Here is a 27,375-nt window from a genome sequence, read left to right on the forward strand (position 1 = left end):
TGCGTAAGTCCGACATATTTAACTATACAGTTATATGTCGAAATCATTCCTTAAATGTGTGTAACCGCGGCTAGGCAGTCAAAGGCACTTATCGAGCATTTGGATGAAGTGGAGGAAGACACCAAAAAACACATCATCGAGATATGATTGCGGAGGTCGGCGATATGTCTACTGTGGATTTGAACTAATATCTAGGATTGTCATTCCAGCCACTGACGTATGAAACACCTGTTCCTGACACGTATTTGTGGGGAGGTTGCGAAGAAGTCCCGACAGAGGGTCCAAGATCTTTGTTCGCCATTGCGAATGATGCATTGGATGAGGGCATGAACATTACAAACAATGTTCATCTTTAAGATGAAGACATGTACGAGCAGGAAATGGGTGAAGGGTTAAAGGAGAACCCCGATGATGTGAACCCACCCCCCTGGTGAAATGGATGACGCAACGTTCAACGCCCAGTTCATGGACGAGCCTCCAATGTATGGTCATATTGACCTAGATACTGCAGATTTAACTATAGTGGATGAGCTTCCTATACGCGTGACTCATTGGGATGAATCCTCTTAGCTAAGTAGGGAGATGTTCTTCGGGTCGAAGCATCAGTTGATCGCGGAAGTGCGAATGTATCACGCTCGAACCCACCATGACTTCCACGTTATGTGATCTACCCCAGATTTATGGTTTGCTAGGTGTAAGGAGCATGATTGCAGATGGAAATTGCATGCAATGTATAGGATGAAACACCGACTATTCAAAATCACCCAATATGGTGGTCCGCACACATGTTTGAACGAATTTCTCTCATAAGACCATAATAAAATCACATCGTCCCTCATTGCTAGGGAGATAGTGAATATGATAAGGGGAGATGTGTCGATGTCAATTGCTACATTGAAGGAGTTCATAGATCGTCGCTTCGGCTATTCGATCTCATATAAGAAGGTTTGGTTGGGTAAATAGAAGGCAATTGTCCAAGTATTCAGCTATTGGGAGAAGTCCTATCAAACGTTGCCGAAGTGGATGGAAGCGATGTGCACGTATAATCCCGAGACTATAGTCAGGTGGAGGTGGACTCCTGTTCTAGATAGCGAGAACACTGCAACCTTTATATCTGTATTTTAATCATTTGCAGCATCTATTTAGGGTTTTCGTCACTGCCCTCCCATCATATGTGTGTACGGGACACGCTTGTATGGTAAGTACAAGAGCAAACTCCTAATTGCAACATGCCAAGATGCAAATAGGCAAATATTTCCCCTTACATTTGCTATTGTCTAAGAGGAAATCCTGGACACATAGAATTGATTTCTATGTTGTCTTCATTCTATTACCGACAGGGACGATATTTGTCTTATATTAGATCGGCATCGAAGAATTCTCGCTACAGTGTAGCGCAATCTTGATTGGCAACCACCACGTGCCTACCACCGATTCTGGCTTCGACACGTGGTCAGCAACTTTAATATGAATGTACAGAGTGTCAATCTTAAGAAAATGACTGAGCGAGCGGGAAGGGAGCATCAGGTGAAAAAATTTGACATGTGGATGGAGAGGATATTCGATAAGGGTGGGGAACTAGTGAAGTCATTTTTTGATCAGATCCCTCCTCATATGTGGACTCAGTGCCACAACGGTGGAAAAAGGTATGGGAACATGACCACTAACCTTGTTGAATGTTTCAACGCCATCTTGAAAGGCGGTCATAGCCTTCCAATAACGGCCCTTGTGCCACTAACATTTTATCACGTTGCACATTATTTCAATAGCCAACGGGAGGCTGCTCGTAACGCGATATCTGGAGGAAATGCATTCACTCTACATATATTGCTGAAGATGGAAAGAAGGAAGCTAAAGGTGACTATACATCGAGTCACGACGTCCAATCGATCAAGGGGTAGTTTTAGCATCACAACCACGCAGTTGGGGTCATGTAAAGGGAATAACGTCCAAAATTTGAGCATCTAGAGATGCGAATGCTCATGCGGGAAGTGGCAAACTTTACACTTTTCTTGCTCCCACCTTCTCGCTGCATATGCGGAGACACGGCTGAACACAAACTAGTATGTTGAGCCATGTTGGGCATAGGAGAGATTCACGTCCTTAGCTCCTACATGCCATGGTGTCCGACGTCTTATTGAGAGGGACCAGGACGATCACCTGATTGACCCAGCCACACTCACATAAAGGTTAGTAACTTCATTCACAATTCATTCGGGGTTTGATTACTAAGAATATTAATTCGTAGTACGTATTAGTCGTTACACCTATTGACGTACATATTATTTTTGTACAGGTAGAGGGATCAGTTGTTGGCACCAAATGTTGTGCAACATACATTGCCCTGGTATAGGTTCGAGTTGGACATGCACCAGGAGCATGAGATATAGTCCCATTCAAGTGTATTGATTGTATTGCATATTTATCAGATAACCCTACCCACCGCTTACATTTTGCATATATTTATGAGCATTTCAAATGGGTGCCATACATGGATGATGTTCTAGCCAACCTACCGGCTGATTATGCAATTAGGAGGGACATGTGGGTAGCACGAGTGTCACTTATATGTTTTCATATTATCGAGTGGCATCTCCCTGACCGAGTGATGTGTCAGTTCGGCTATCGGTAGGGCATTTTAGACCGCTTTTTGATGTCGGGGGTCGATGTACGTGGGGACGACCTACATGAGATTAATGGTCGCAGTCGGGGGAACATGGATTAGGCTATCGAGCACACGATGTACATGATTATGTGGGGGCATCGGCAAGAGTACATCATACAGGGAGTGGAGGCAGACGATCTGATGGGTTTAGAGGACCCATATTATATGTGGTATAGTGTTGACCTTATAAGCCACGCCCGATTTTGATAATAACAAATACTCATGTATTTAATAAATATCTAGTTCATGTGCAGGTTTATATTAGCATATCATCAAATGGCATACGAAAGCTCAAAGCTTGAAGACAATCTCATGCTCTTAATTGTAATAATTTTTAGTGAAATTTGTCTGTAATAATAATTAGAGTATTTGGTTTGTAATAAGCACACACATCACATACATGATTTATTTTGTAAGCTCAAATCATATACAAATAAAAAATGACCTTAGAAAGACCTTAGGGTATTCCCTTGGGTCGACCGACACCGGACTTTTTCGGTGTCTTTAAATTGGACCCCAAGTGGCCCTAAGACACTCACACTTTCACATATATTTGTTAGGCACTTGAATAAGGCTTGTTTGCTTCAATATGGGACCGAAATGCACACACGATGCACTTTCGGTTGACCAGTCAAGCCAGTTCATTTTGGCTTGGTAGACCGAGACACCCTAGGTCAAAGTTTGACCATCCGGTCGACCAGCAAAGGTAGTTCAGAAGGCCCTGGTCGACCGAAACTCCCTTGGGTCAAAGTTTGACCACCCGATCGACCAGCAAAGGTAGTTCAAAAGGCCCTAGTTGACCGAAACTCCCTGGGGTCAAAAGTTTGACCAACTGGTCGACCGAAACTAGTAGTTTAAAAGGCCCTGGTCGACCGAAACCCTCATAGGTCAACAATTGACCATCTGGTCGACCAAGAACATTTGTTCTCCAACTACTTGGTCTACCGAAGGGTCCTCGGGAGAATTCCCAGCGGTCTGGTCGACCGAACCAGGCAGTTCAAAATGCCCTGGTCGACCGAAACTCGAAAAATTGGGAAATCACCCTCTTCTGGTCGACCAAGACCGTAGTTCAATATTTCCTGGTCGACCGAACCATTTGAAACTTGGTCGACTGAAAAATTTTTGGTCGGCTGGACCTCTCGGGTTGTCATCATTTTTACCGCGGGTTAAATATTTTTAAACAGGGTTAAATTGATTTAAATGTCATTAATCTTTTCTAACAATCCCTAATAGGTCCCCAACGGTCAAAAACTTTGGTATGTCTATATATACTATTTCATTTGGTGGATTAAGCATTGATTAGCAAAAAGATTAAGAAAATCTCTCTAAAGAAAAAATACTTTCTTTTGATTCTCATTTGCTCACACTCTTCCAAATACACTCTAGCTTACATTCAATACTCGTAAAATCATTTGTAAGTATTCTTGAGTGCTTAGATAGGAAGGTTTACTCTCTCTTGGTTGTGAGATTGATATATTTTTATTGAGAGCTGAACCAAAAGGATTCTTAGGGTACTTAGCCAATAAGTTCATCCTAAGAAGACTTTACTAGGTCTTCTAAGATTGCATATTTGTTGCAATATCTTAAGAAGCCCATTTTTGCTTTTGGTTGCGAACTATTTTCAAAATCATTTACAAATATCTATTGCTCTTTATTTTGAAAACCATTTGAGGAGATATTTGTGTTTGAAGTGAAACATCTTTGTTGCAATATTTATTCACTCAAATATTTTTGCTGAAAACAAAGATCCTATATATTTTGCAATCCAAGCATATACATACTTCCATGATTGAGATATTCTATTGATTGATATTCTTAAGGCATATTTGATATTCTGTGTGAACACATTTGATTGAAATACCTTGAGATACATAGATTGCTTGTTTGACACTCTCACGTACTTACTACACTGATAGAAAACATAGTTGAGAGTTGAAATATTTAGACTACACAGAGCTTACATTTTAAATCATCTGTGGTGTTTGTCTTTGTGCGCATTTGTGGTACAAATCTGCTTTACGTGAAAGCACCCATATATTGTACCGTTTGATTGTATATTTGAGAGATTCCAGGCGTGGCCTGAGGGGGCGGTAATCCATCCCGATAAGGATTGGTAAAGGTTGAGGTCAGCCATGTGGTAATTTGACCTGATTTGTATAGGTGCCGCTTCACCCATTCAAGTGAGCAAGTTATTGTGATAATCCTTGTGCTGGTTAGCCAAGGCGGGGAAGTAGGCAGTTGGCCGAACCTCAATAACATATCTGCGTGTCATCCTTTCTTTACTGCTTTCTGGTGCTTGTGTGATTATTTAAACTGCTTTATTTAATTTCTGGTATATTTACATTATTAGCACTAGATTGACCATAGGCTTGTGAACATACTGCTGTTAGGAGGAATACCTAGGAGATAAATTTTAAAAATACCAATTCACCCCCCCCTTCTTGGGATCACGGTAAAGCTAACATATAGGTTCATCGACGCTTCGTAGATAGGACCATGGACGTCTACATGAGCCTTGTAAGAATACTCTAACACACACCTAATTTTTTACCGTCTATGTTACGATGTCAATGTGGTAACCAATTTTTTCATATGCTGCAAGCAGATGTACTACACCAGTCGACCTACTCTCTTCTGAGCCCGCTGTAAGCGATTTAGGGAGAGCGGGTTTGGATATTGTCCATGAGGACGGGCGATAGATCCCTACACCATGACGGGCCTCAGCACCATGAGGAGGTCGAGTAGCTCTAGTATGAGGAGGTCGAGTAGCTTTATCCAGTCGTCTGTCGAGTCTGGCCTTCTCGCCGCCCATTGTACAGGTGGAGTACGTATTCAGGCTGTTCGCACCGTATGCCCCATTGACAACCACCAATATTGTAGGCCCATCTAGTAGACAGGCGGATGCCCTGTCCGACTCTGCTACCACCCCGTCGATGTCATACCTGCTAAACGACCCTCTCGATACGAAGGAGGTGGATGCACCCGCTTTGCCACCTCAAACTCGTCCAGAGACTTCATACAAGTTAGCTCCCCATCCACTTCACATGGATATAGATGATGCAGTACCTATGGGCAGAGATGAAGGACATGTAGCACATCGACAAGCCCAGATGCTAGACGCGGAGGAGCAGCCAGGAGAGGGCTGACACAGATGGTAGCCACCCTGACACCAGAGACGACCTCCCTGCGGCACCAAGTAGGAGATCATCATCATATTATTTCACTTGTACAACATGTATTTGTTCATTCTTTCATTTGTACATCATGTATTTTTTTATTATTTCATTTGTATAGATCATCGTATTATTTAAAGTGGCAAGCATCTATTTGTTCAGTTTTTAACTTGTATGGATCATCATTGTATTAATTCTTCTGTACAGCATCAGGATGTCCATTTTTTCATTTGTATAGACGATTGTTCTTTTATTTCATTTGTGCAACATTATATTTCTTTTCTTTTCTCAATTGTAATGAGCATCGTTGTATTATTTATCTATAATTAGAAATATTAATTCATTTTCCACATGATGTATATGTGAATGAAATTTGGTTATGACTAGTGTGAATGAACGTTTCGTATTGTTTCCCACAGATGTATACATGAAAATGGTGAATGTAACGTTGTGAACATACTGGTATCAATTATGTTGGATAAATGTTTTCTTTAAATAGGTGCATGGATGGATATGCTCAATTTTTAAAGGGGACTCTGCCGAAATTATTATAGTAATTTGATAGGTTGGATGTGTATGAAAGTGGTGAATGTAACATTGTGAACATACTGGTATCAATTATGTTGGATAAATGTTTTCTTTAAACAGGTGCATGGATGGATATGCTCAATTTTTAAAGGGAACTTTGCCGAAATTTTTATAGTAATTTGATAGGTTGGATGTGCATGAAACTGCTGAATGTAACGTTGTGAACATATTGCTATCGATTGTGTTGGATAAATGTTTTCTTTCAATAGGTGCATGGATGGATATGCTCACTTTTTAAAGGGGACTCTGTCTAAATTTTTATGGTAATTTGATAGGTTGGATGTGCATGAAAGTGGTGAATGTAACGTGGTGAACATAATGGTATCAATTGTGTTGGATAAATGTTTTCTTTGAACAAGTGCATGGATGGATATGCTTAATTTTTAAAGGAGACTCTACCAAAATTTTTGTAGTAATTTGATAGGTTGGATGTGTATGAAACTGGTGAATGTAACGTTGTGAACATACTGGTATCGATTGTGTTGGATAAATGTTTTCTTTGAACAAGTGCATGGATGGGATATGCTCAATTTTTAAAGGGGACTCTACCGAATTTTCTACAGTAATGATTCTTTATATAATTGGACGCCCACACAACACTAAATGTATGTCAAATTTTGAGTTCCAATACTCAGATTACTATTATTCATATTATAGAATATTGGGTCAACAACAACTCAAGAACTCAATATAACAATCATACGTCATAAATATACACTAACTCATTGGACATATACCATAGTTTATGTGAAAATAATTCATGCCTGCAAAGTAGGTCAAGAACTGCATACTTACCATAAAAGAAAAAAGAAAATGACGTCAAACTTCATGAATTGTGAATGAAAGTTGCTTCCAAATGAGCATAGCTTATCAGTGCAACTGCATACATGAAGGTTGACAATAGTTAGAGGGCTGAACTTTGTTCCTGAAATTTGAACCCTATATCTCCCTCCCCCCCCCCCCTCCCCCCCAAAACTAAACTGAACATGCATGCTCAAGCATGTACCAAACGAAGTCATATTTCAAACCAGAAGGCTATTTTTCTTAGCCAATATGCCTACACATATGAAACATTGTTAAAAAAAATTTATGATCACATATCTATTTCAAATTAATCCGATGAAATAGTGTGGGTAACAAGTGTAAAAAAAAGGACTTGGATAAGCACAAACACCTCTATAATTTGATCCAGCTCAATGTTCAAAACCTGGTTGAACTGAGACTTGCTACCCCATCCCTAAATCAAATAGTTAATTAACTAATGAATGAAGATTATTCTAAGTTAATTAACTAATGGATCCAAAAGATATGGATACTTGATGTTATCAAATATTAAAAGCCATATTTTAGTTTCCATTTAGGCGAATGATTCAAGCAATAAAAAGGGATTTTTTTTTTTTGGGGTTTGAACCTGCTAGTAAGGCCAAAATATTATCTCATACACACATGGTGTACAAATCTAGAATACCACATCAAATGAGAGATGTCGTTTCGTGACACGTGGCAAATCTCGCTGGACCAAGTAGCGATATTACGTCAGAGTTATTGTGGGAATTATTTGCCCAAAAAATGTATTATTTAATATATATTCTTAAAAAGAAGATAAATTGGGAAAAAAAAGTCCTGCAAGATGGGCATTTGTATTGCTTAATACTCTCATCCTTAGCGGGGGTAATCTTCACACACTTTACATGAAATAACTTCTCATAAATGTTGCAATCAATCCAAAACTCATCAGCATTGTAGTTTCCACCACAGCTTCCACAAAGGGTTTCACTATGTTCATTTTCATCTTCCTCGTAACTTTCATCTGCAAGTCTTGGGTTGCCTTTAACTTGTCCATCATTAATCCCAAGTGCAGGTTTAGGAAGTGGAACTTCCTCTGCCAGAAGAGTAACTTCCCAAGTTTCATTTGGCTATACATACAGACATAGGTTCTCCTTATTTGGATCACAGAGGTCATAACAATCATCAACATCATAGGTTAAGGCATGAATAAGGCTAGCTCGTCTACCGCTGTAATCCTTGAAGATCTCTTCTACAGTTTGGGGACTAGAAGCCATTTCCATGGAGTATGAGATTAAAGCGAATCAATAGAGCTTGAATTTAGACAGAATGTTGAAACCTTTTGGGCATATTCGATGAACAGAGAGCGCCTTGTCGAGGCCGCGACCATGGTTATAGATCGAACTCTTCCAAAGAGGTTTGGGATAGATTCCCTCCCCGTAACACTAACAAAGCTCACCTATAAATAGGGCAACATACAAGCTTATCTTCTCCATTATTGAATTCAATCTCACTTCCCAATCTCTCCCTAAAGGCCTCTACATCACTTCCCACTCTCTCTCTTTTGCCGGTAATTTCATTTCTTCATCTGTCGATTTCTTTCAAGTTTCGATCTTTGCTTTTTCGTTGTGTTGGGAGGGTTTTGTGGTTTTAATTTCTGTTCTGATTGGTGTTACATTGGCTATGCTATTTTTTTTTTTTTTTGGGAACTCGATAAACTTGTTCTGTAATGTGAATTAGTGTGTATTGGGGTTCACTTCTTGGTGGGATTTTTTTTTTTTTTGGAAAAAAGGTGGTGAAATGGCTTGCAAGAAGATTCCCTCCCCAAGAGGTTGCTAAAGGAGAATTTCAAAAGGCTCTTTGGTGCTTATTTGATTATCAAATCAACCCAAGTAATTTTCATTTACTATGAAATAGGGTTTTTCTTTTTTGGATTGAGCTTGTTGATCTCTAGAACACATATAGAGACTCGAAGAACTATGGTATTTAAATAATAAAGAGGGAGAAAACGAAAATTGCAAAAGGGGGGTCACTGCTTGCGTTCGTCGACGAAGTGGCTTATTGGGATCATTGATGAGGACACGTGTCTCGTCGACGAAAAGATACTGAGAGGCTATTTTCAGCTCCAAATTTCTTCGACGAGGAATAAGAGTTCGTAGACAAGCTTCCTTCATGGCCTCGTCGACAAAGTGACGTGGCTCATCAACGAGTGCAGGTGTATAAATAGCTTAAACCTGATTTTTTTGCAAAAAATTTCACAAAAAACTTCTCTCTCTCTCTCTCTCTCTCTTCTATTCGTCCCTTTCCCCTTCTCTCTAAGATTTTAGGCTAGATTCTTGTCAGTTCGCTGATCCAAGGCTACCACGACACTCCTAGGAAAGTTCTCTTCAAGTTTGCTGGAGTGGATCGTTGGTAAGACTAACTTGGATTTCATCCCAAATTCAAGGTAAGACTTTTTATTTAGTATTTGGCTTTCCCATAGTTGTATAAAATGTAGTACTCGAATAAATACTGAAAGTTTGTTAAGGGAGATGTTGTTTTCAAGGTGTTGAACGGGGACACTGTAAGGGCTTTTCAGTAGTCAGGTATGGGAGTAAACTAAAGTAGAAATTTTTCAAGAAAATTATTATTATTTAATAGCTGATTTATGTTCAGAAAGCATGTACTACATAAAAGCATATTTGTGAAAAATATATATATTTGGGAAAATATTGCTATTACACAAGAATATGTCTTTTACTATGAAATGTTAGGAAATGTGATTTCAATATAGAATTCATGATTTTATTCAGTTTGTGTGGTATGAATATTATTTTACACAAATTGTATTATCATAAGTCAATTTTACAAGAAAAACATATTTCCAGTTATTTCAAGAATAACATGATAATATAATAAACCATGATTTCAGAATATATGATAAACAGTATATTTATTCAGATCAGTATGTATGTTATGTTGGGCCCAAGGCTGTGATTAATAGCCAGCGCATGACCATGGTTATGCATGTTTTCGGCGCAAGGCCATTATTATTCATGTTATTACAAAATTCAGAAATGCTATCAATCTATTACGTTAAACAGTATTTTATATTATACTATATGTTATCAGAACCCGGATGATAATTCAGATCAGTTTCAGGAGCACAATACCGTAGCTATACAGTTCAATTCAGTTCAGACTTGTGCTAACTGCCCCTACTAGTAGAGGGGGTGCGAGATGGATAGTCGATGCGGCTTTTAGTGTAGAGTTGTAGATGTCCACCTAGCAGTTCGGACCAGGGTGCGGCGGGTCCATCGTACTTATAGACATTTTTTACTCGACAATGGTCGACCAGCCATTATTGGGTCCCGCTTTCGAGCTGCACGACCCGTCGTGAGGAGTAATACATGACATCAGCTAGCTATTCATCCTAGGTAAATTTCAAAATTACTAGTTATATCAGATGATTTTATGAACAGTATGATTCAGTATAACCATGAGATTGTATGTTATTCAGCTATGATATTACCAATGTTTTTAAGCATGCAATATGTACTGTATATTTATTATAGCACCTACATATTTATGTTGCCACACAACTATATTTAGTTTATTTCCCTTACTGAGAGGTGTCTCACCTCAACTTAAATCATTTCTAGAAACCCAGAAAGACAGGTGGACTGAGACCGCCGTTGAGGTAGTGTTTACTACCCCGCTAGGAGGGTGAGTTTTTGAACTAGGGTCCATAGGCTTTTGTGTTAGATCCTAGTTTCATCTTTTGGTGGCTTTGAGGATTTTATATTTAAATAGTATATGGTGGAATGTAGGTAACTCTGGTATAATGTATCTTATGGTTTGGTGAATGAAATTTATATTTACATCTACTTAGGTTTCTACTGTGTATGACAGTGTGTGTCCCCGTTACACACGAGTTTGGGTTGACTTTATTATATAATTAGTTAGTGATGTCAGGGTGTTTAATGTGATTAATTATGTGGTAAGTTAGGCAAGTCATTACAGTTTGGTATCAGAGCTTAGGATGCTAGGTTCTGTAGATTTTAGAATGCAGCAGTAACAATACCAGAGTATAGGATAAGGGAATTTGAAGTTTGTCATATATTCTAGATGCAAGACTTCCATGATGGTTTGTGTGTCTTTTCTAGGGTGACGATTTCAAGAAAGTCATGCTAAACTATTGTTGGTTTGGGTATCTAGGTTGTAGGATTAAACCTTGAATTAAGATCAAGGATAATGAATTAGTTAAGGATATAATATACTAGTTAGATGATATGTTATGGTAATAGGGTCCTAATTTAAGTTTATTGTCTTTTCAAGATTGACCCTGGAGGTAGTAGCACCCATGCCAGTGGTAATGAGGGTGTTGGGCCCTCAGGCGTTGCGGGTGGTGATTCAAATGCAGTACTGTGCAGTGTGGCACAACAAGTCATGACTGAAATTACTAGGAACTCTAGAGAGTAGGTTGGTTTGTCCGCAGGCCACGGTAGTTCGTTTGAGAAGTTTATTAAGATAAATCCTCCGGCTTTCCCAGGAGGAACTGATCCTACAATCGCTGAAAACTGAGAGCAGGGGATTGAAAAAGTATTTGCAATGTTGCAGTGTACTGAGGAGCAAAGGGTTTGTTCGCAACGTATAAATTGACAGGAGAGGCCGAGAGATGGTGGACGACAGTAAAACTCCTAGAGCAACAAAGGACAGTGCCTATAGAGATGACATGGGAGCAATTTAAGGGGATATTTTTCGATAGGTACTTCCCAGTCTCGTCCAGGGAAGTCAAGATTGAGGAGTTCCTGAATCTGAAGCAGGGACCACAGACAGTGTAGCAGTATGCGGTAAGGTTCATTGATTTATCTTGCTTTACCCTGTACATTATTCCAAACAAGATGAAGAAGGTAAGACAGTTTGAAAGAGGTATGATGAGAGAATTATATAAGCAAGTGTTGATACTTACATTGTAAGATTTCGCCGAGCTGGTAGACAGGGAAACTATGGTAGATGTTGGAGAGTAGGTAAAGGCTGAGGAGTAGAGATAGAGAAAGAGATCCATGCCTTCTGGTTCTCAACAGGGGTCCAGTCGAGGTTCGTGGAAGAGAGGTGACTACTATAGGGATCAAAGGTAGGATTCGGGGAGTCGTGGGTTTCAGGGTATGGAGCCATTTCCAGTTTGCCCGACTTGTGGGAAGAGACACCTAGGAGAGTTTTGTGCCCGGCGAGATATTTGCTACCTATGTGGGGAGCCAGGGCATATGATGAGAGACTGTCAAGCTTAGATTGGTGCTGCTCCCGCTCCTCGACCTACTCGGGGAGGTTATCAGGCGCCACGTGGAGGCCAACAGAGGAATATGGTTCCAGCCAGAGTTTTTGCTTTGACATCGGATAATGCTGAGACAGTCGACGATGTGTTGACATGTATTATTAGCATGTTTTTGTTTAAAGTTATTGTATTATTTGATTCAGGAGCTACACACTTGTTTGTGTCTATGGAGTGTACTAGACTATGTGGGGTAGAAACACAGTTATTAGACACCCAACTATTAGTAACTATACCGACTAGGTCAGCAGTGAGGTATAGTAGAGTGCTCTGAGGCTATCTAGTCGATATCTAGGGGAGAATTTTTTTCTACTAATTTGATAGTATTGGAAATGCACGGGTTTGATGTCATATTCGGCATGGATTGGCTAGCAGCTAACTTTTCCAGTATAGATTGCCATTCAGGAGAAGTGATATTTAGACCTCTAGGAAGACCAGAGTTCAGGTTTATAGGGTCGCGAGTGCAATCCCTACCTCAGTTAATTTCAACTATTCAGGTGAAGAGACTGTTCCCGAGTGGTTGTCAGGGATTTGTGGCCTTTGTGAAGGAAATGTCAGGGAATGAATTGAAGCTCACTAGTATACCAGTAGTAAAAGGGTTTACAGATGTGTTTCTAGATGAGCTACCAGGCTTACCACCCAATTGTGAGGTAAATTTTTCTATTGATTTGCTTCCACGTATTGTGCCGATCTCTAAATCACTTTACCGAATGGCGCCAGCAAAGTTGGCAAAATTAAAGAATCAGTTAAAAGATTTGCTTGATAAGAGTTTTATACGGCCTACTGTATCTTCGTGGGGAGCTCCAATGTTATTTGTGAAGAAAAAAGATGGGTCCATGAGGATGTATATAGATTATAGGGAAATTAATAAGGTGACAATCAAGAACAAGTATCCTCTACCCCGTATAGATGAATTATTTGACCAACTCCAGGGTACACGGGTATATTCTAAAATTGACTTCAGATCAGGTTATCATCAAGTAAAGGTAAGGGCAGAAGATGTATCGAAGACGGCCTTTCGGATCAGTTATAGGCATTATGAGTTTCATGTTATGCCTTTTGTTTGATGAATACTCCTGCAATATTTATCGATTTGATGAATAGGATCTTCCACCAATATTTAGACCAATTTTTTGTTATTTTTATTGATGATGTAATGGTCTATTCGAGGAGTTATGAAGAGCATAAGATGCATTTAAGGCAGGTTTTACAAACACTTAAAGAGAAGAAATTGTACGCCAAGTTCATCAAATGTGAATTCTGGATCGAGAAGGTTGTGTTTTTGGGGCATGTTATCTCAAGGGATGGAATTTTTGTGGATCCTAGTAAAATTGATGTGGTAGTGAATTGGGCTAGACCGAGGAACATCTAAGAGATGAGGAGTTTCTTGGGGTTGGCTAGTTATTACCGTTGTTTCATTGAGGGATTTTCAGCGTTATCAAGGCCTCTGACACGACTGACTAGGAAGAACATCAGGTTTGAATGGGACAATAGCTGTGAGCAGAGTTTCTAGGAATTGAAGCAAAGCTTGTCACGAAACTAGTGTTGATCACCCCGTCTTGGGGTGAGGGTTATGTTATCTATAGTGATGTGTCCTTGAAGGGACTTGGCTGTGTATTGATGTAGCATGGCAGGGTGATAGCGTATGCTTCCAGGAAATTGAAAGAGTATGAAAAGAACTGCCCTACCCATGATCTTAACTTTGCTGCAGTAGTACATGTATTGAAGATTTAGAGGCATTAGCTGTATGGCGAGCGATGTGAAATCTTCTCCGACTATAAGAGTTTAAAGTACTTCTTCACTCGGAAGGAACTGAGCATAAGATAGGGAAGATAGTTGGAGCTTATTAAATATTTTGACTGCACTTTCAGTTACCACCCAACAAAAGCAAATGTAGTAGTCAATGCGTTAAGCAGGAAGTTTGTGGGACCAGTGCTGGAAGCTATGGAGATTCAGTATCCGATTCTAATGAATCTGGAGAGACTCAACATAGAGTTAGTTGAGAGTAATCCTCAAGCATGTATTTCCAGCTTAATGGTGCAGCCTACTCTACAAGAAAGGATTAAAGCTACTTAGAAAGATGATCCAGAGTTAGCAAAAGTAATGGTTAGAGTACAGAGTGGTCAGGGAGAGGAATTTTGTATTACAGATGACGGGATTCTGCAGTTCCTATCTCGATTATGTGTTTTTGCCAATGCTGATATTAGAAAGACCATCCTAGAAGAGGCTCACAGATCTTTGTACACAGTTCATCCCGGTAGCATGAAACTGTATAGGGATCTGCGAGAGTCTTATTGGTGGAGTGGTATAAAGAAGGAGATTGCCGAGTATGTAACACAGTGTTCGATATGCCAGTGAGTAAAAGCTGAGCACCAGAGGCCGGTAGGTCAGTTACAGCCACTTTTTATCCCAGAGTGGAAATGAGATCATATATCTATGGATTTTGTTTTAGAGCTGCCATCAGCATTGCATGGCCAGAATGCGATTTGAGTGATTATAGATCGTTTGACTAAGACCGCCCATTTCCTTCCTCTCAAGATTAGCTACTCCCTTAACTGCCTTTCAGAGATTTATATTCATGAGATAGTCCATTCTCACAGAGTGCCAGTGTCTATAGTGTCAAATCGAGACCTACATTTCATGTCACATTTTTGGAGGAGCTTGTAAGAGGCTCTAGGGTCTCAGTTATCTTTCAGCACGACATTCCATCCTCGGTCAGATGGGCAAACTGAGAGGACTATATAGATATTAGAAGATATGCTTCGAGCATGCATGCTAGATTTTAGGGGTAGTTGGACACAAATCATGCTGCTAATGGAGTTCGCGTACAATAGAAGTTATCAAACCAGTATTGGCATGGCACCGTTTGAGGTGCTCTATGGTAGGAAATGTCATTCTCCTTTATATTGGGACGAGATGGATGAACGGTGAATTTTGGGACCAGAACTAGTGCAGCAAGCGTATGATAAGATTTGGCTCATCAAAGATAGAATCAGTGCAGCTCAGAGCCGACAGAAGAGTTACGCCGATAGCAGTTGCAGGAAATTGGAGTTTGATCTTGGTGATCATGTGTTTTTGAAAATATCTCTGTTAAAAGGGGTTATGAGATTTGGAAGGAAGGATAAACTTAGCCCTAGGTTTATTGGCCTGTTTGAGATTCTAGAAAAAGTGGGGCTGGTTACCTACAGGTTACCTTTACCACCTGTGTTGTCCAGGATACACAACATATTCCATGTCTCCATGTTGAGGAAATACGTCTCAAACCCTTCTCATGTAATCAGTTATGGTGAATTAGAGTTCAGTGATTCACTAGTTTGTGAGGAGGTACCAGTACAGATTCTGGACAACAAAGAGCAAGAATTGCGTGATAAAAAGATTCCTTTAGTAAAAGTCCTGTGAAGAAATCACGCAATAGAAGAAGTTTCTTGGGAACTCAAGGAACAGATAAGACAGAAATACCCGCAACTATTCCATGGGATTCAGTTATAATCAGGTAAATTATAAGTAATTATGTAATGTTTCTTTGACTGGTTAGTCAGTGTATGTATTAGTTTAGTTAGTAAGTAATATTTTAGTTCGGGGGGAATTTTATTTTGTATATGTAATCTCCCAGAACTTTGAATGTAACCATGGTATTCCTCCGCCATAAGTGAAAGTAGGTAATAAAATAAGTAAACAGTTTGTTTTCAGAGGATGGTGAATCATGTGGATAGTAAATTTTAAGGACAAAATTTTTATAAGGAGGGAAGAATGTAGAAACCCAAAGAATTATGGTATTTAAAAAATAAAGAGGGAGAAAAAGAAAATTGTAAAAGGAGGGTCACAGCGGGTTTTCGTGTTCGTCGACGAAGTGGCTTATTGGGATCGTCGACGAGGACATATGTCTCATCGACGAGAAGGTACCAAGAGGCTATTTTCAGCTCTGAATTTTGTCGACGAGGAATAAGTGTTCGTCGATGAACTTTCTTCGTGGCCTTGTCGACGAAGTGGCGTGGCTTGTCAACGAGTGTAGGTGTATAAATAGCCTAAACTTGATTTTTTTGCAGAAAAAAAACCTCTCTCTCTCTCTCTCTCTCTCTCCTGTTCATCCCTTCCCCCTTCTCTCTAAGATTTTGGGTTGGATTCTTTCCGGTTCGACGATCCGAGGCTACCACGACACTCATAGGAAAGTTCTCTTCAAGTATGCTAGAGTGGATCGTTGGTAAGACTAACTTAGATTTCATTCCAAATTCAAGGTAAGACTTTTTATTTAGTATTTGGATTTCCCACAGTTGTATAAAATGTAGAACTCGAATAAATACTGAAGGTTTGTTCAGGGAGATATTGTTTTCAAGGTGTTGAACGGGGAACCCTGTAGGTGTAGGACTAGACACTGTAAACGCTTTTCAGTAATCAGGTAAGGAAGTAAATTAAAGTAGAAATTTTTCATGAAAATTATTATTATTTAATAACAGATTTATGTTCAGAAAGCATGAATTACATAAAAGCATATTTGTGAAAAATATATATATTTGAGAAAATATTGTTGTAACATAGGAATATGTCTTTTTACTATGAAATGTCAGGAAATGTGATTTCTGAACAGGATTTATGATTTTATTCAGTTTGTGGCATGAATATTATTTTATGAAAATTGTATTATGTTAAGTCAATTTTACAGGAAAAGCATATTTGCAGTTATTTAAGGAATAACATGATAATATAGTAAACCATGATTTCAGAATATATGATAAACAGTACATTTATTCATATTTGTATGCATGTTATGTTCGGCGCAAGGCTGTGATTGTTAGCCGGCGCAAGGTCGTAGTTATGCATGTTTTCAGCGCAAGACCGCAGTTATGATTGTATTCGGTGCAAGGCCGTAATTATTCATGTTATTACAAAATTCAGAAATGCTATCAATCTATTATGTTAAATAGTATATTATCATGTACTATATGTTATTAGAACTCGAATGATATTTCATATCAGTTTCAGGAGCACGGTACCGTAGCTATACAGTTCAGTTCAGTTCAGACTTGTGCTAACTGTCCCTGCTAGTAGAGGGGGTGTGAGATGGATAGTCGATATGGCTTTCAGAGTAGAGTTGTAGACGTCCACCTGACAGTCCGAACCATGGTGCGGCGGGCCAATCGTACTTACAGATATTTTTTACTCGGTAGTGTTCGGCCAGCCATTGTCGGGTCCTGCTTTCGGGTTGCACAACCCGTCATGGGAGGTAATACATGACATTAGCTAGCTATTCATCCTGGGTAAATTTCAGAATTACTAGTTATATTAGATGATTTTATGAACAGTATGATTCAGTATAACCATGAGATTGTATGTTATTCAACTATGATATTACCAATGTTTTTAAGCATGCAATATGTACTATATATTTATTATTGCACCTAAATATTCATGTTGCCACACAACTGTATTTAGTTTATTTCCCTTATTGAACGAAGTATCTCACCCCAACTTAAATCATTTCAAGGAACCCAAAAAGACAGACAGATCGAGACCGCCATTGAAGCGGTGTTTACTACTCCGCTAGGAGGGTAAATTTTTGAACTAGGGTCAATAGGTTTTTGTGTTAGATTCTAATTTCATCGTTTGGTGACTTTGAGGATTGTATATTTAAATAGTATATGGTGGAATGTAGGTAACTCTGGTATAATGTATCTTATGGTTTGGTAAATGAAATTTATATTTACTGTTGCTTAGGTTTCCGCTGTATATGACAGGTGTGTCCCCGTTACCCACGGATTCAGGTTGACTTTATTATATAATTTTTTAGTGATATCAAGGTGTTTAATGTGATTAATTATGTGGTAAGTTAAGCAGGTTGTTACAACATGGGTATGTTTTAAGATTTATTTTAATGAAAAATTTTGTATTAAAAAAGAAAACTCATTAAAAAAATGATAACTTATTTTATATGATGAATAATTCAGAAAACTCAAATGTTGATAATTTCTAAAATTATATTTTTATGCATTCTTTTGCTATACTTTTCTTTTCCTTAATTTTATTGATATGAAATATGAAAGTTAATTTCTGTTGACCTTATAGGTCACACCCGGTTTTGATAATGACAAATATTCTAGTATTTGATAGCTTTGAAGTTTGTGTGCAGGTTTATATTAGCAAATTTATTGATGGCACACGAAGTAAAGCTTGAAAAACCTAAAGATTATTTATTGTTGTAATTTATATTATTTGGGTCTGTAATAATTTATATCTGTCTGTAATAATCTCTACATGTCATGCATGTGGTAATTGTAAGTTCAACAAGACCGAAGTTTGACCATAGGGACCGAATGACCTTAGGGCATCATTCAGTTGACCGATGCCGGATTTTTTCGGTATCCTTATAGACCCTAGCAAGACCTTAGGTTCCTATACAAATGCACAAAATAGTCCCCATAATCACTTATAATATCAAGGGAATCAATTGAAGTGAAAATGGACTAAACAGGCAAAATTTGAGAGACCTTAAGCGACCGAACCCTAGGAGTTCAAAACTCCTCAGGTGCCCGAATTGTTGAGAAGTCAACAGTTTGACCAGGCTTCGGGCGATTGAACCTATTTTGACCCTATCTCCCTCGGGTGCCTGAACCCTTTGAAAAAGACATTTCACCAACTTGGGTTGCCGAGCATTTTAGTTCAAATCATGCCCTGGGCGACCGAACTCTTGTGTTCGGGCTACTGACCCCAAACCTGGGCACCCGAACCTACAAACAACTGCTACTGACTTTTGTTTGGGCTATTGTACCTACACTCGGGCAACCGAATGGTTTAAAATAAGTTTTTCAAGATGAGTCTGTTCGGACGATCGAACAAAGGTTCAGCGACCCAAATCTTCTTGGGTTACTTATTTTTTACGGGGGTTAGAAATAATTAAATGAAGTTAATTTTCCTAATTGGTTTTAAAACAACTATAATTATGACTCCTATGTCCTAAACGGTTATATTTTGGCTCTTGTCAATAAATATGAGTTCATTTGTGAGGATTAGCATGAGATTAGCCAAAATCATTAGCAAAAATCCTCTACATCTAAAAATCTCATTTTTGCCCAAAATACTCTCAAATATTTGTTCCCTTGATACATCCTGATATTGTGAGAGTTTATTGATTATCCTTGTGTGTTATTAGATAATGCTAATACTCCCATTTGTTTAGTTGATTGTTTGATATTATTTTTGGGGAGTTAAGTAAGAGTTTTCCAACAAATTTTTTTTTGGATAAATCTAGTGTTGGGAAACTTATTAACTTAATGATCTTTGTATTGTCATTACAAAGATTCCTATAGCTTGATTTTGTTGTGCAAAATATTTTTAACAAGCTATGTTATTCTTTCAAACAACTCTTAAGCATATTTCATTGAAGAAAATATTTTTGAGTTGATTTAAAGATTGTTGCAGCATCTTTGAAACTCTGATTCATTATTGAGATTTGATATAACTTGTTTCAAAGATATAGCTTGTTTTGAACACTCTTAAATATCCCAGTGATAATATTTTTTTGAGTGTTGTTTGCACAAATATTCACATCACTGAACTTACATTACCTATACTGTTGATGTGCATGTGATAGATTATATTGGGTACATATTTGCTTTACTTGAGAAGCATAATCACTGTATCAGTTATGTTGTGAGCATACTATTGTATTCCAGGTGTAGCCTGAGGGGGTGGTAATCCAGCCAATGAGGATTGTTAGGGCCTTCTCCACCCCACAAGGAGAATTTGTAAAAGTTAAGATCAGCTCTGTGCTAATTGACCTGATTGTATTATGTGCCACTCCACCCATTAAGTGAGCATTAGTGGAATCCTCGGGCTTGTGAGTTAGAGACGGGAACGTAGACATAGTTGGCCGAACCCCGATAACATATCGTGTGTTTATTTATTTTTCGCACATTTATTTTTAACACATGTATGTTGTATGCTTGATTCATTATATGTAGTACATGTGTTGATTGAATTTATAATTAAATAGAAAGACCTTAGGTTGTGTAATGCAGCTATTAGATTAGTTGACCTAGAGACAAATTTTTTAAATACCCAATTTACCCCCCTCTTGGGAATACACCAAAGCTAACAAATTCTCTTATATTTCTTTTATTTTTTTTCCCCATTTTTCATTTTTTAAATAAGGCGTAAACAGAAGGTTGCTGTTATCAATTAATTAGTCTATTTAATTGATGAACAATTTCAATAATAATTATTTTAAATTAATATTTAAATATTTCCTACTCAATAAAATAATAGAAGATTTTCCTATTTAATTAAATATAATTAGTGTATATTTATAATGTATGACTATTATATTAATTTATGATAAAAATAATATTTTTTAACTAAATTACAAAATGTAATTTATTTTATGTGAAAATTTAAATTAATAAATGATTCTTCTCTCAAATAATTTAATTAATCATTATTATACTAAATAAATAAATAAGGGAAAAACAAAAAAATTCCTTATGCATAAAAAATCTCGTTACTTGGAATAGCGAGATTTAAACAAATCTCGTTACACGAATTAACGAGATTTAAACAAATCTCATTACGCGAAATAACAAGATTTAAATGGCAGCCCCAATCTGCTCTAGACACGTGACAAGAAAATCTCGTTACTCCAAGGAGCGAGATTTGCCTATGTTTATCTTGGCCGTGATACGTGGCAAATCTCACTACTCCAGGTAGTGAGATTACGTCAGAATCATTCTAAAAAAATACTTTTCAGAATAGGGTGTTATTTAATGTATTTTAAAAAAAACATTAAACGGAGAAAAAACTCCATTTTCACTACCATTGTATCCTCCCAAAGATGAGGTCTTGAGCTCGTGTTCTTGTGTTTGTCAGTAAAAACACTACCCGACAACAAAATTTTGAAAGCAGGGGGAATCAAGTTTCCTTAGCTCAACGGCTTTAAAACCAATAAAAGAAATGAAAAACAAGTCACAAAGAAATCATTCAGGACCCTTGTGTTGTTGGGTGGTTTTGAGTTTCTCAACCCCAAAACCTAGCTCATGGAATAAGAATTTCCCTCACATATGGGGCTCCAATTTCTGCACGAATTGGTCTTACGAAATTGGCAGCACCGCATGCCCAGCATCTCGGAGAAATTATGATCTCTGTTATTATTGGGTGGCGTTGAGTTTCTCAATCTTAATAGCTAATTTATGTGGTGAGACTTAATAACTAACCAAGACATTCCAATGTGGGACAAACCCCAACATGTGTGGCGGTGACGTCGTCCGTCCTTAGTCGGCTCAGAGTGTGCAGCGGTGGCCTCTGTTTCTATGCTTTCGGCGGAGGAAGAAGAGCAGCGGAAGAAACCCAGAACGCGGGAGGCCGACAGGAGGCGTTCGAGGTAGGCGGCGTACCAGCGGACCCAGGCGGAGAGGTCCCAGGAGGCGGGGTTGTGCCGTCGCGGAAGGCGGAGAGTTTGAGGTAGTTGCGGCCGCCAGCGGCGGGGAAGATGGAGAGCTGGTCCTGGAGGATGAAGGAGCCGCGGGCGAGGATTTCCTGTTACAGTGGGGAAACAGAAAAGAAGCCAAAGATGAAGACGTTACCAGGCAAGCCAGAAAACAAGAGCCAACGGAGAAGTTTCCGAAGCAAAAAACCGAAGGATCCAAGTAAATCAGACGGTTTATCAGGATGACGTCGACGCCGGAGAAGGAGAGTCGTCGTCGCCGAAGGGGGAAGGTCGTTGTCGCCGGAGAAGGAAGTTCGTCGTCGCGGAGAAGGAAACTAGAAAATCGTCAAGAGCCACGGATCTATCGCTCTGATACCATGACCGAAAATGGGAAATATAATTATGTATATTTCTTCTTCCTTTTTTTTTTTTTTTTTACAAAATGAATAATATATATTACAATATTTATCTATCCGAAATTTCCTCCAATAATCATGCCACAAATCAACCCTACAATTAAGCCTACAGTCACGCCAACATCTTCTCATGTGAATTATCTTTTACCGAAAAAACCGGTGTGGCTAGTTTCCATTCTCCTTTTCTTTGTTCTTTAGATCTATTTAATTCTCCCATAACAGAGCACAAAACAATTGCAGGAAATCAATAGTTTGCAGCAAACATGCAATCAAACTTTAAAATTTCTTATAAACATGAAAGAACAACCACATTTTTTTGAGCTGAAATTGCAGTGGCACTAGTCCAGAGGCTTTAAGATTTTACAGAGTAGCTACCAATATGTTAGTGACGCTTTTTACTGCACTGCAAAGATATATTTTAGTCGTTAAAAAACAGATTTTTTGTTGCACCTGGATAATACGCAATCATCCATTTTTCAATTTTAGTTATTAATGAGAATATGATGCTATTTATTTACACTTGTATAATTAATTGCCCAATATATGTATAGCTAGGTTGGGAATTTTTTTTCTTTTATTTACTTGCAATATTAACTTTTTCTTAGGACAAAGCGTCTTCCGTGGCCCAAGCAATGGAAGACATTAAAATAAGAATTACAGCGAATATGATCAGCACACAAAAGTACAATATGAAAAATGAATACAAAATAATAATAATAAGCAAAAAAAAAAAAAAATCGGGGGAAAAAATTTACGTGAAAAAAGCAACAATGCAAGTCTCATTGTTGCATGATAGGGTCTAGGTGCAAGCAGAGGGAGCAAAACCCAACCTGCCTCTTCCCAGGTCAAATTCCCATAAATGGTTCTGTTGCATTATGTTGCCAATCACTGAAAAACCAGGCCAGCTAGTTGACATAAAACCCAGACACTTCACCCCGTCCGCGACGTCGATGACATAGCTCTTGACCGGTGGCTCGAACCTCGCTCCATCGACGAAGTGAAACCGTAGTTTCGGCACCATCGAGTCCACAAACCCAGTGGAATTAAAGCAGTACTCTAAAGGTCCAACGTCCAGCTCCAATTTCTGGAAAGCTCGCAAGGACAGCTTCAGCGCAGCCATGATGGGCTGGAAGGCTGGCTGGGCGAGGGAGGTGAGACTGGAGCCCGAGTCCAGGATGGTTCCGCCAGCGCCATTCGCGTCCCACACCTCAACCGGGATTCTCAAGAGCACGCCATCCAGGGATATGCCCGCCACATGCACGGCGTAGAAGGGGCTAAGGACTCCCAAGGCAAGCTGGGTAAATTGCATGCAGCTGCGGGGGGTTTTGGTGGCGGCACGGCCAAAGGTGAGGAAGCTGGAGACGTTCTTGGAGCTCAAGTGATCCACCAAGCAGTAGGAGAACTTTCCGCCGAAGCTCCGAGCAGCTTTGGTGGCGAAAGAGTGGTCGCTGAAGCCCAACCCCATTACGCCGTCGGCTACACTGAAGCTGGGACCCCGGACGGACTGGCTGCAACCCACCAGCACGTTGTGCAGTCTCCTCTTCTTGCCGTTGGCCAGGCCCAGTGTAACCGTTTCGTTTGCAAAGATGCCTGATGCTGCTGACCCGTCCAAGTATCTACTTGAAGAACATAAAATTATTGAACAATGTGCCTTAAATTAGTATAATGGAAGTACTTATGCGTTTGGTTCAATACAATTATTTAACAAGCCATATTAGGAAATTGACGTTTGTGTGCATTTTAATATAAAATTTAAGAAAGGAAGATGCATCTTAAATTTAAGTTATTTATACGCGTGATAAAATTTCAATGGATTATAAATTTTAAGTAGAGCCCTCCCATGGGGACTATATATATATAAAGTAGATTTCTCACTGTCCTTCTTCGAAGCTAAGGTTTCATGTGAAGGAACATGGCACTGGCTTAGAAGATCAACTGCTCTGAAATTAATGGTGCAATATCTTTTGCTCCTAACACTATTGACATCCATGTTGTTTCGTAGAAGCAGGCTCTGCTAATGTCGTTTTCCCCCACATTTGGGGAAAAATCAAAAATAGACGGGAGCTGGTTAATTGACAAGCTATTGTTTAGTTTAAAGGGCACATCCCCAACTATGCAAAAATTCTCTTACTTGTTGCATAGTGTAACTTTCTAGATTGGTACATAAATAGTGAAATTAATTTGATTAGATAAATAATATCTAGCTTCTTATAGTTACATAAAAGGAACCTACCAACTAAGCTTTAGTACATTGTTTTCATCAACATTTGGTGCTCCATCATATAGCTGCAACTTCTCATTCGTTGCTAGTAGGATACAGAGTGGCATATGAACAATTATTCATATGAAATTTATTCAATAAGTTTTTGGGAAGTTTTTTTCCTAAGAAATAAAAGTTTCACTTTTTGATTTTGAACTTGAATTCCAAACAAATATTTCTTTGGCCCAAATCTGCTATCTCCTATTTAGTCATTTACTTTTTGAATTCTTTGATCATTAATAGACCTATGCAAGTGTAGTAAATCCTCGAATTATAGGCAATTAAGCAGAAAACCTTTGGTAACTCCTTTTTTTCACACATAATGGAGGCTCATTTTGATTTTGATTTTAATTTTTTAAAATCCATTTTGATGAAAATAGGAATCAATTTTCCTATTTTAGGCTTTGCGTACCTTTTATGCAAATATGGGACAAAAAAAATTGACATGAGGGTTCATCATACCTTGGTGCCCTTAGTCTCTGATTACGCTCAATTTGATGACAAATGGAGCATTGGATTGCCCAATGTTAACTGTTTTCATGGGATAGTTTATTCATTTAAATTGATCCTCTCAAATAAGTCATTCCACGGTAGCAATAACAAAAAGTTATCGTTGTACCATCTATTTATGGGTAACACTACTCTCCTTTCCAAAGATGATGCTTTCAATATGGATATTTTTATGTGGAGGATAATTGTGGCTATTGCTTAAATATTATTGTTCTAACTTTCCTATAGACAAGGTCTAATGATTCTACATAAATGTGAGCAAACCAATATGTGGATATGGAAGCTACTTAATTTGTTTTGTAACCTGCAAAATAAAATTCGCTATAGTACATCTACAATAACCTTTCCATGCCTAAGATAGTTTAAGATTTTAGAAATCTTATGAGAAGAGTTTTGGTGTAATTGTATACCTTTTCTTTAGAGTATTTCATACCTTTTCGACACTTGTGTTGTTTATTTTTCGTGTCCGCCAATGGCCATAGAGATGTTAAGAATTAATTGTATTATTAGCATTTGGGTGTATGCTTTCCTCATTGTCATGGGTGTACAGTACTAGTTGTTCTTTAACTATTTGAAATAAGAACTTATGCTGACTTTATTAATGGGTCGCTAAGTTGAGCTGAGATTAGGATTGAGGGCGCAAAAGGGTGGCGGCTTTATGAGCTTGCACAAAAATATGGGGTCATGTGAAACATACCTACTAACATAACTGCTATTTAACACTTGTGCTGGATTTAGGTGGCAGCTGTGCTGTGATTGCATCGCTACAAAAGTGGGTTTGGCCAGCACTGCCGGCACCACGAAAATCAGATTGGGTGATGATGGAAGGCGCGTGACCGAGAGTCTTAAGACATTAGAAAATTTTAAAAAGGCAAAGAAAAATGTAAGACGATAAATGGGAACGCTTTTCTTTTTTTTTTTTTTTTTTTTTGAGGTAAGCAAGACGAAGATAATTAAGAAGTCAACGAAACCTCTCTGCTCTGCGCCTAGAGTCTGCACTCTAGAAATTAATAAAGGTGATTTTTTTTTTTTTTTCCCACCTAGAAATTAATTTACGAATGTGGGGGAAAAGAGATTCCATTTGTTTTCCATGTTTAACTCCTTGGATTTTATTTCTCGAGGAGATTGAAATGCAATCCACTAAAATTAAAGAAACAAGCAGAAGATGAGGCAAGTGAAATTTTGGAGTCATACCTGTAATCGAAGGCACAGGGGATCAAAGGGGTGGGGCAGCGAGCGAGGGAGAACAAATTCGCAAGCTCAACCTTACACATCTTGGACATGCAGGGCACCGTCCTAAACGACGTCGAAATGTCCGCCCGGAAAAAACGCCGGCGCCGTCGGGATCTCCTCTTTCTTGCGCAATCGAGACCGCAGCGGTAGTCGCAGTTGATCCACGTCAGGTCGCTGCCGGTGTCCGCAATCAGCAGGAATTTCTGCGCCGGCGTTCCGACCTTCATCGTCACGAAATACTGTCCCGTCCTGTAATCGGCGCCGGAACGGAGGGGCAATTGAGCTGAGGCGCCGGTTGCCCAGACATTTCGCCTCCCGCCGGAGGTAAGCCTGTTGGAGATCATGCTACGCCGTACGCCGTCGCTGCGAAGAAGGTCTTTGATGCGTTCGAGGGTACTAGGCCTTTGCTCAAAAAGGACTCTTCCAATCGCATGAGGACTGTGTCTGTGCATCAGCTCCAGCCTCACTGTATCGGGAATTGCAAAAACAGAGGCAAAGCCATTGAAGGTGGAAAACAAAAGAATCAGAGAGAGTAGAAGTGGCCCATTTGTCTGCATTTCTTTAGTGTTAATTACACAATGAGACTGTAGGAAGAAGAATGTGAAGAAAAGTTGAGTTTATCCAAAGGAAGTTGCAGAAACCATTCTAGTTGGGAGCAGCTAATTTGGGAATTGGCAGTTTCTCCATGCGCACAGAGCACAGATTTTCCGAGTGGAAGAGCGGAGGGACCGACTTCCATTTTAAGCGCGTATTTATGGCGTGCTCATCCCACTCTCTGATTTTTATTTACCACTTTATTTATTTTTCTTTCTGATTCATCCTTCACTCGTTTTCTTTCCGACGTACCTTCCTGTTATCCATAATGTCCATCCTGGGCTGTTGCTTTCTCAAGCCGTGGTTGTCTACTTCCCTTCCCTTTTCTTCACAACTGTAAATTACATAATGCTCCGTTTACTAGCTTAGGTTCCGCCGTCCTCACTTACGATTTCGTCAACAATTCATAAATTATTATACGTACGCT

At 39.0% G+C, this 27,375-nt stretch overlaps 1 protein-coding gene across 1 annotated transcript; it reads right to left on the reverse strand.

Moving 5' to 3' along the window:
• Nucleotides 1-22,903: 22,903 nt before the first annotated feature.
• On the reverse strand, nt 22,904-27,278 carry LOC131145133 (aspartic proteinase NANA, chloroplast-like). Its single transcript, XM_058094227.1, has 2 exons — nt 26,316-27,278; nt 22,904-23,967 (listed from the first exon to the last, which is right to left on the reverse strand). Exons 1-2 carry the CDS (start codon nt 26,909-26,911, stop codon nt 23,151-23,153), a joined length of 1,413 nt encoding a protein of 470 aa, XP_057950210.1. The 5' UTR covers nt 26,912-27,278; the 3' UTR covers nt 22,904-23,150.
• Nucleotides 27,279-27,375: the final 97 nt, after the last annotated feature.

Source organism: Malania oleifera, chromosome 12, assembly GCF_029873635.1.
Source record: "Malania oleifera isolate guangnan ecotype guangnan chromosome 12, ASM2987363v1, whole genome shotgun sequence".
Classification (NCBI taxonomy): Eukaryota; Viridiplantae; Streptophyta; class Magnoliopsida; order Santalales; family Ximeniaceae; genus Malania; species Malania oleifera.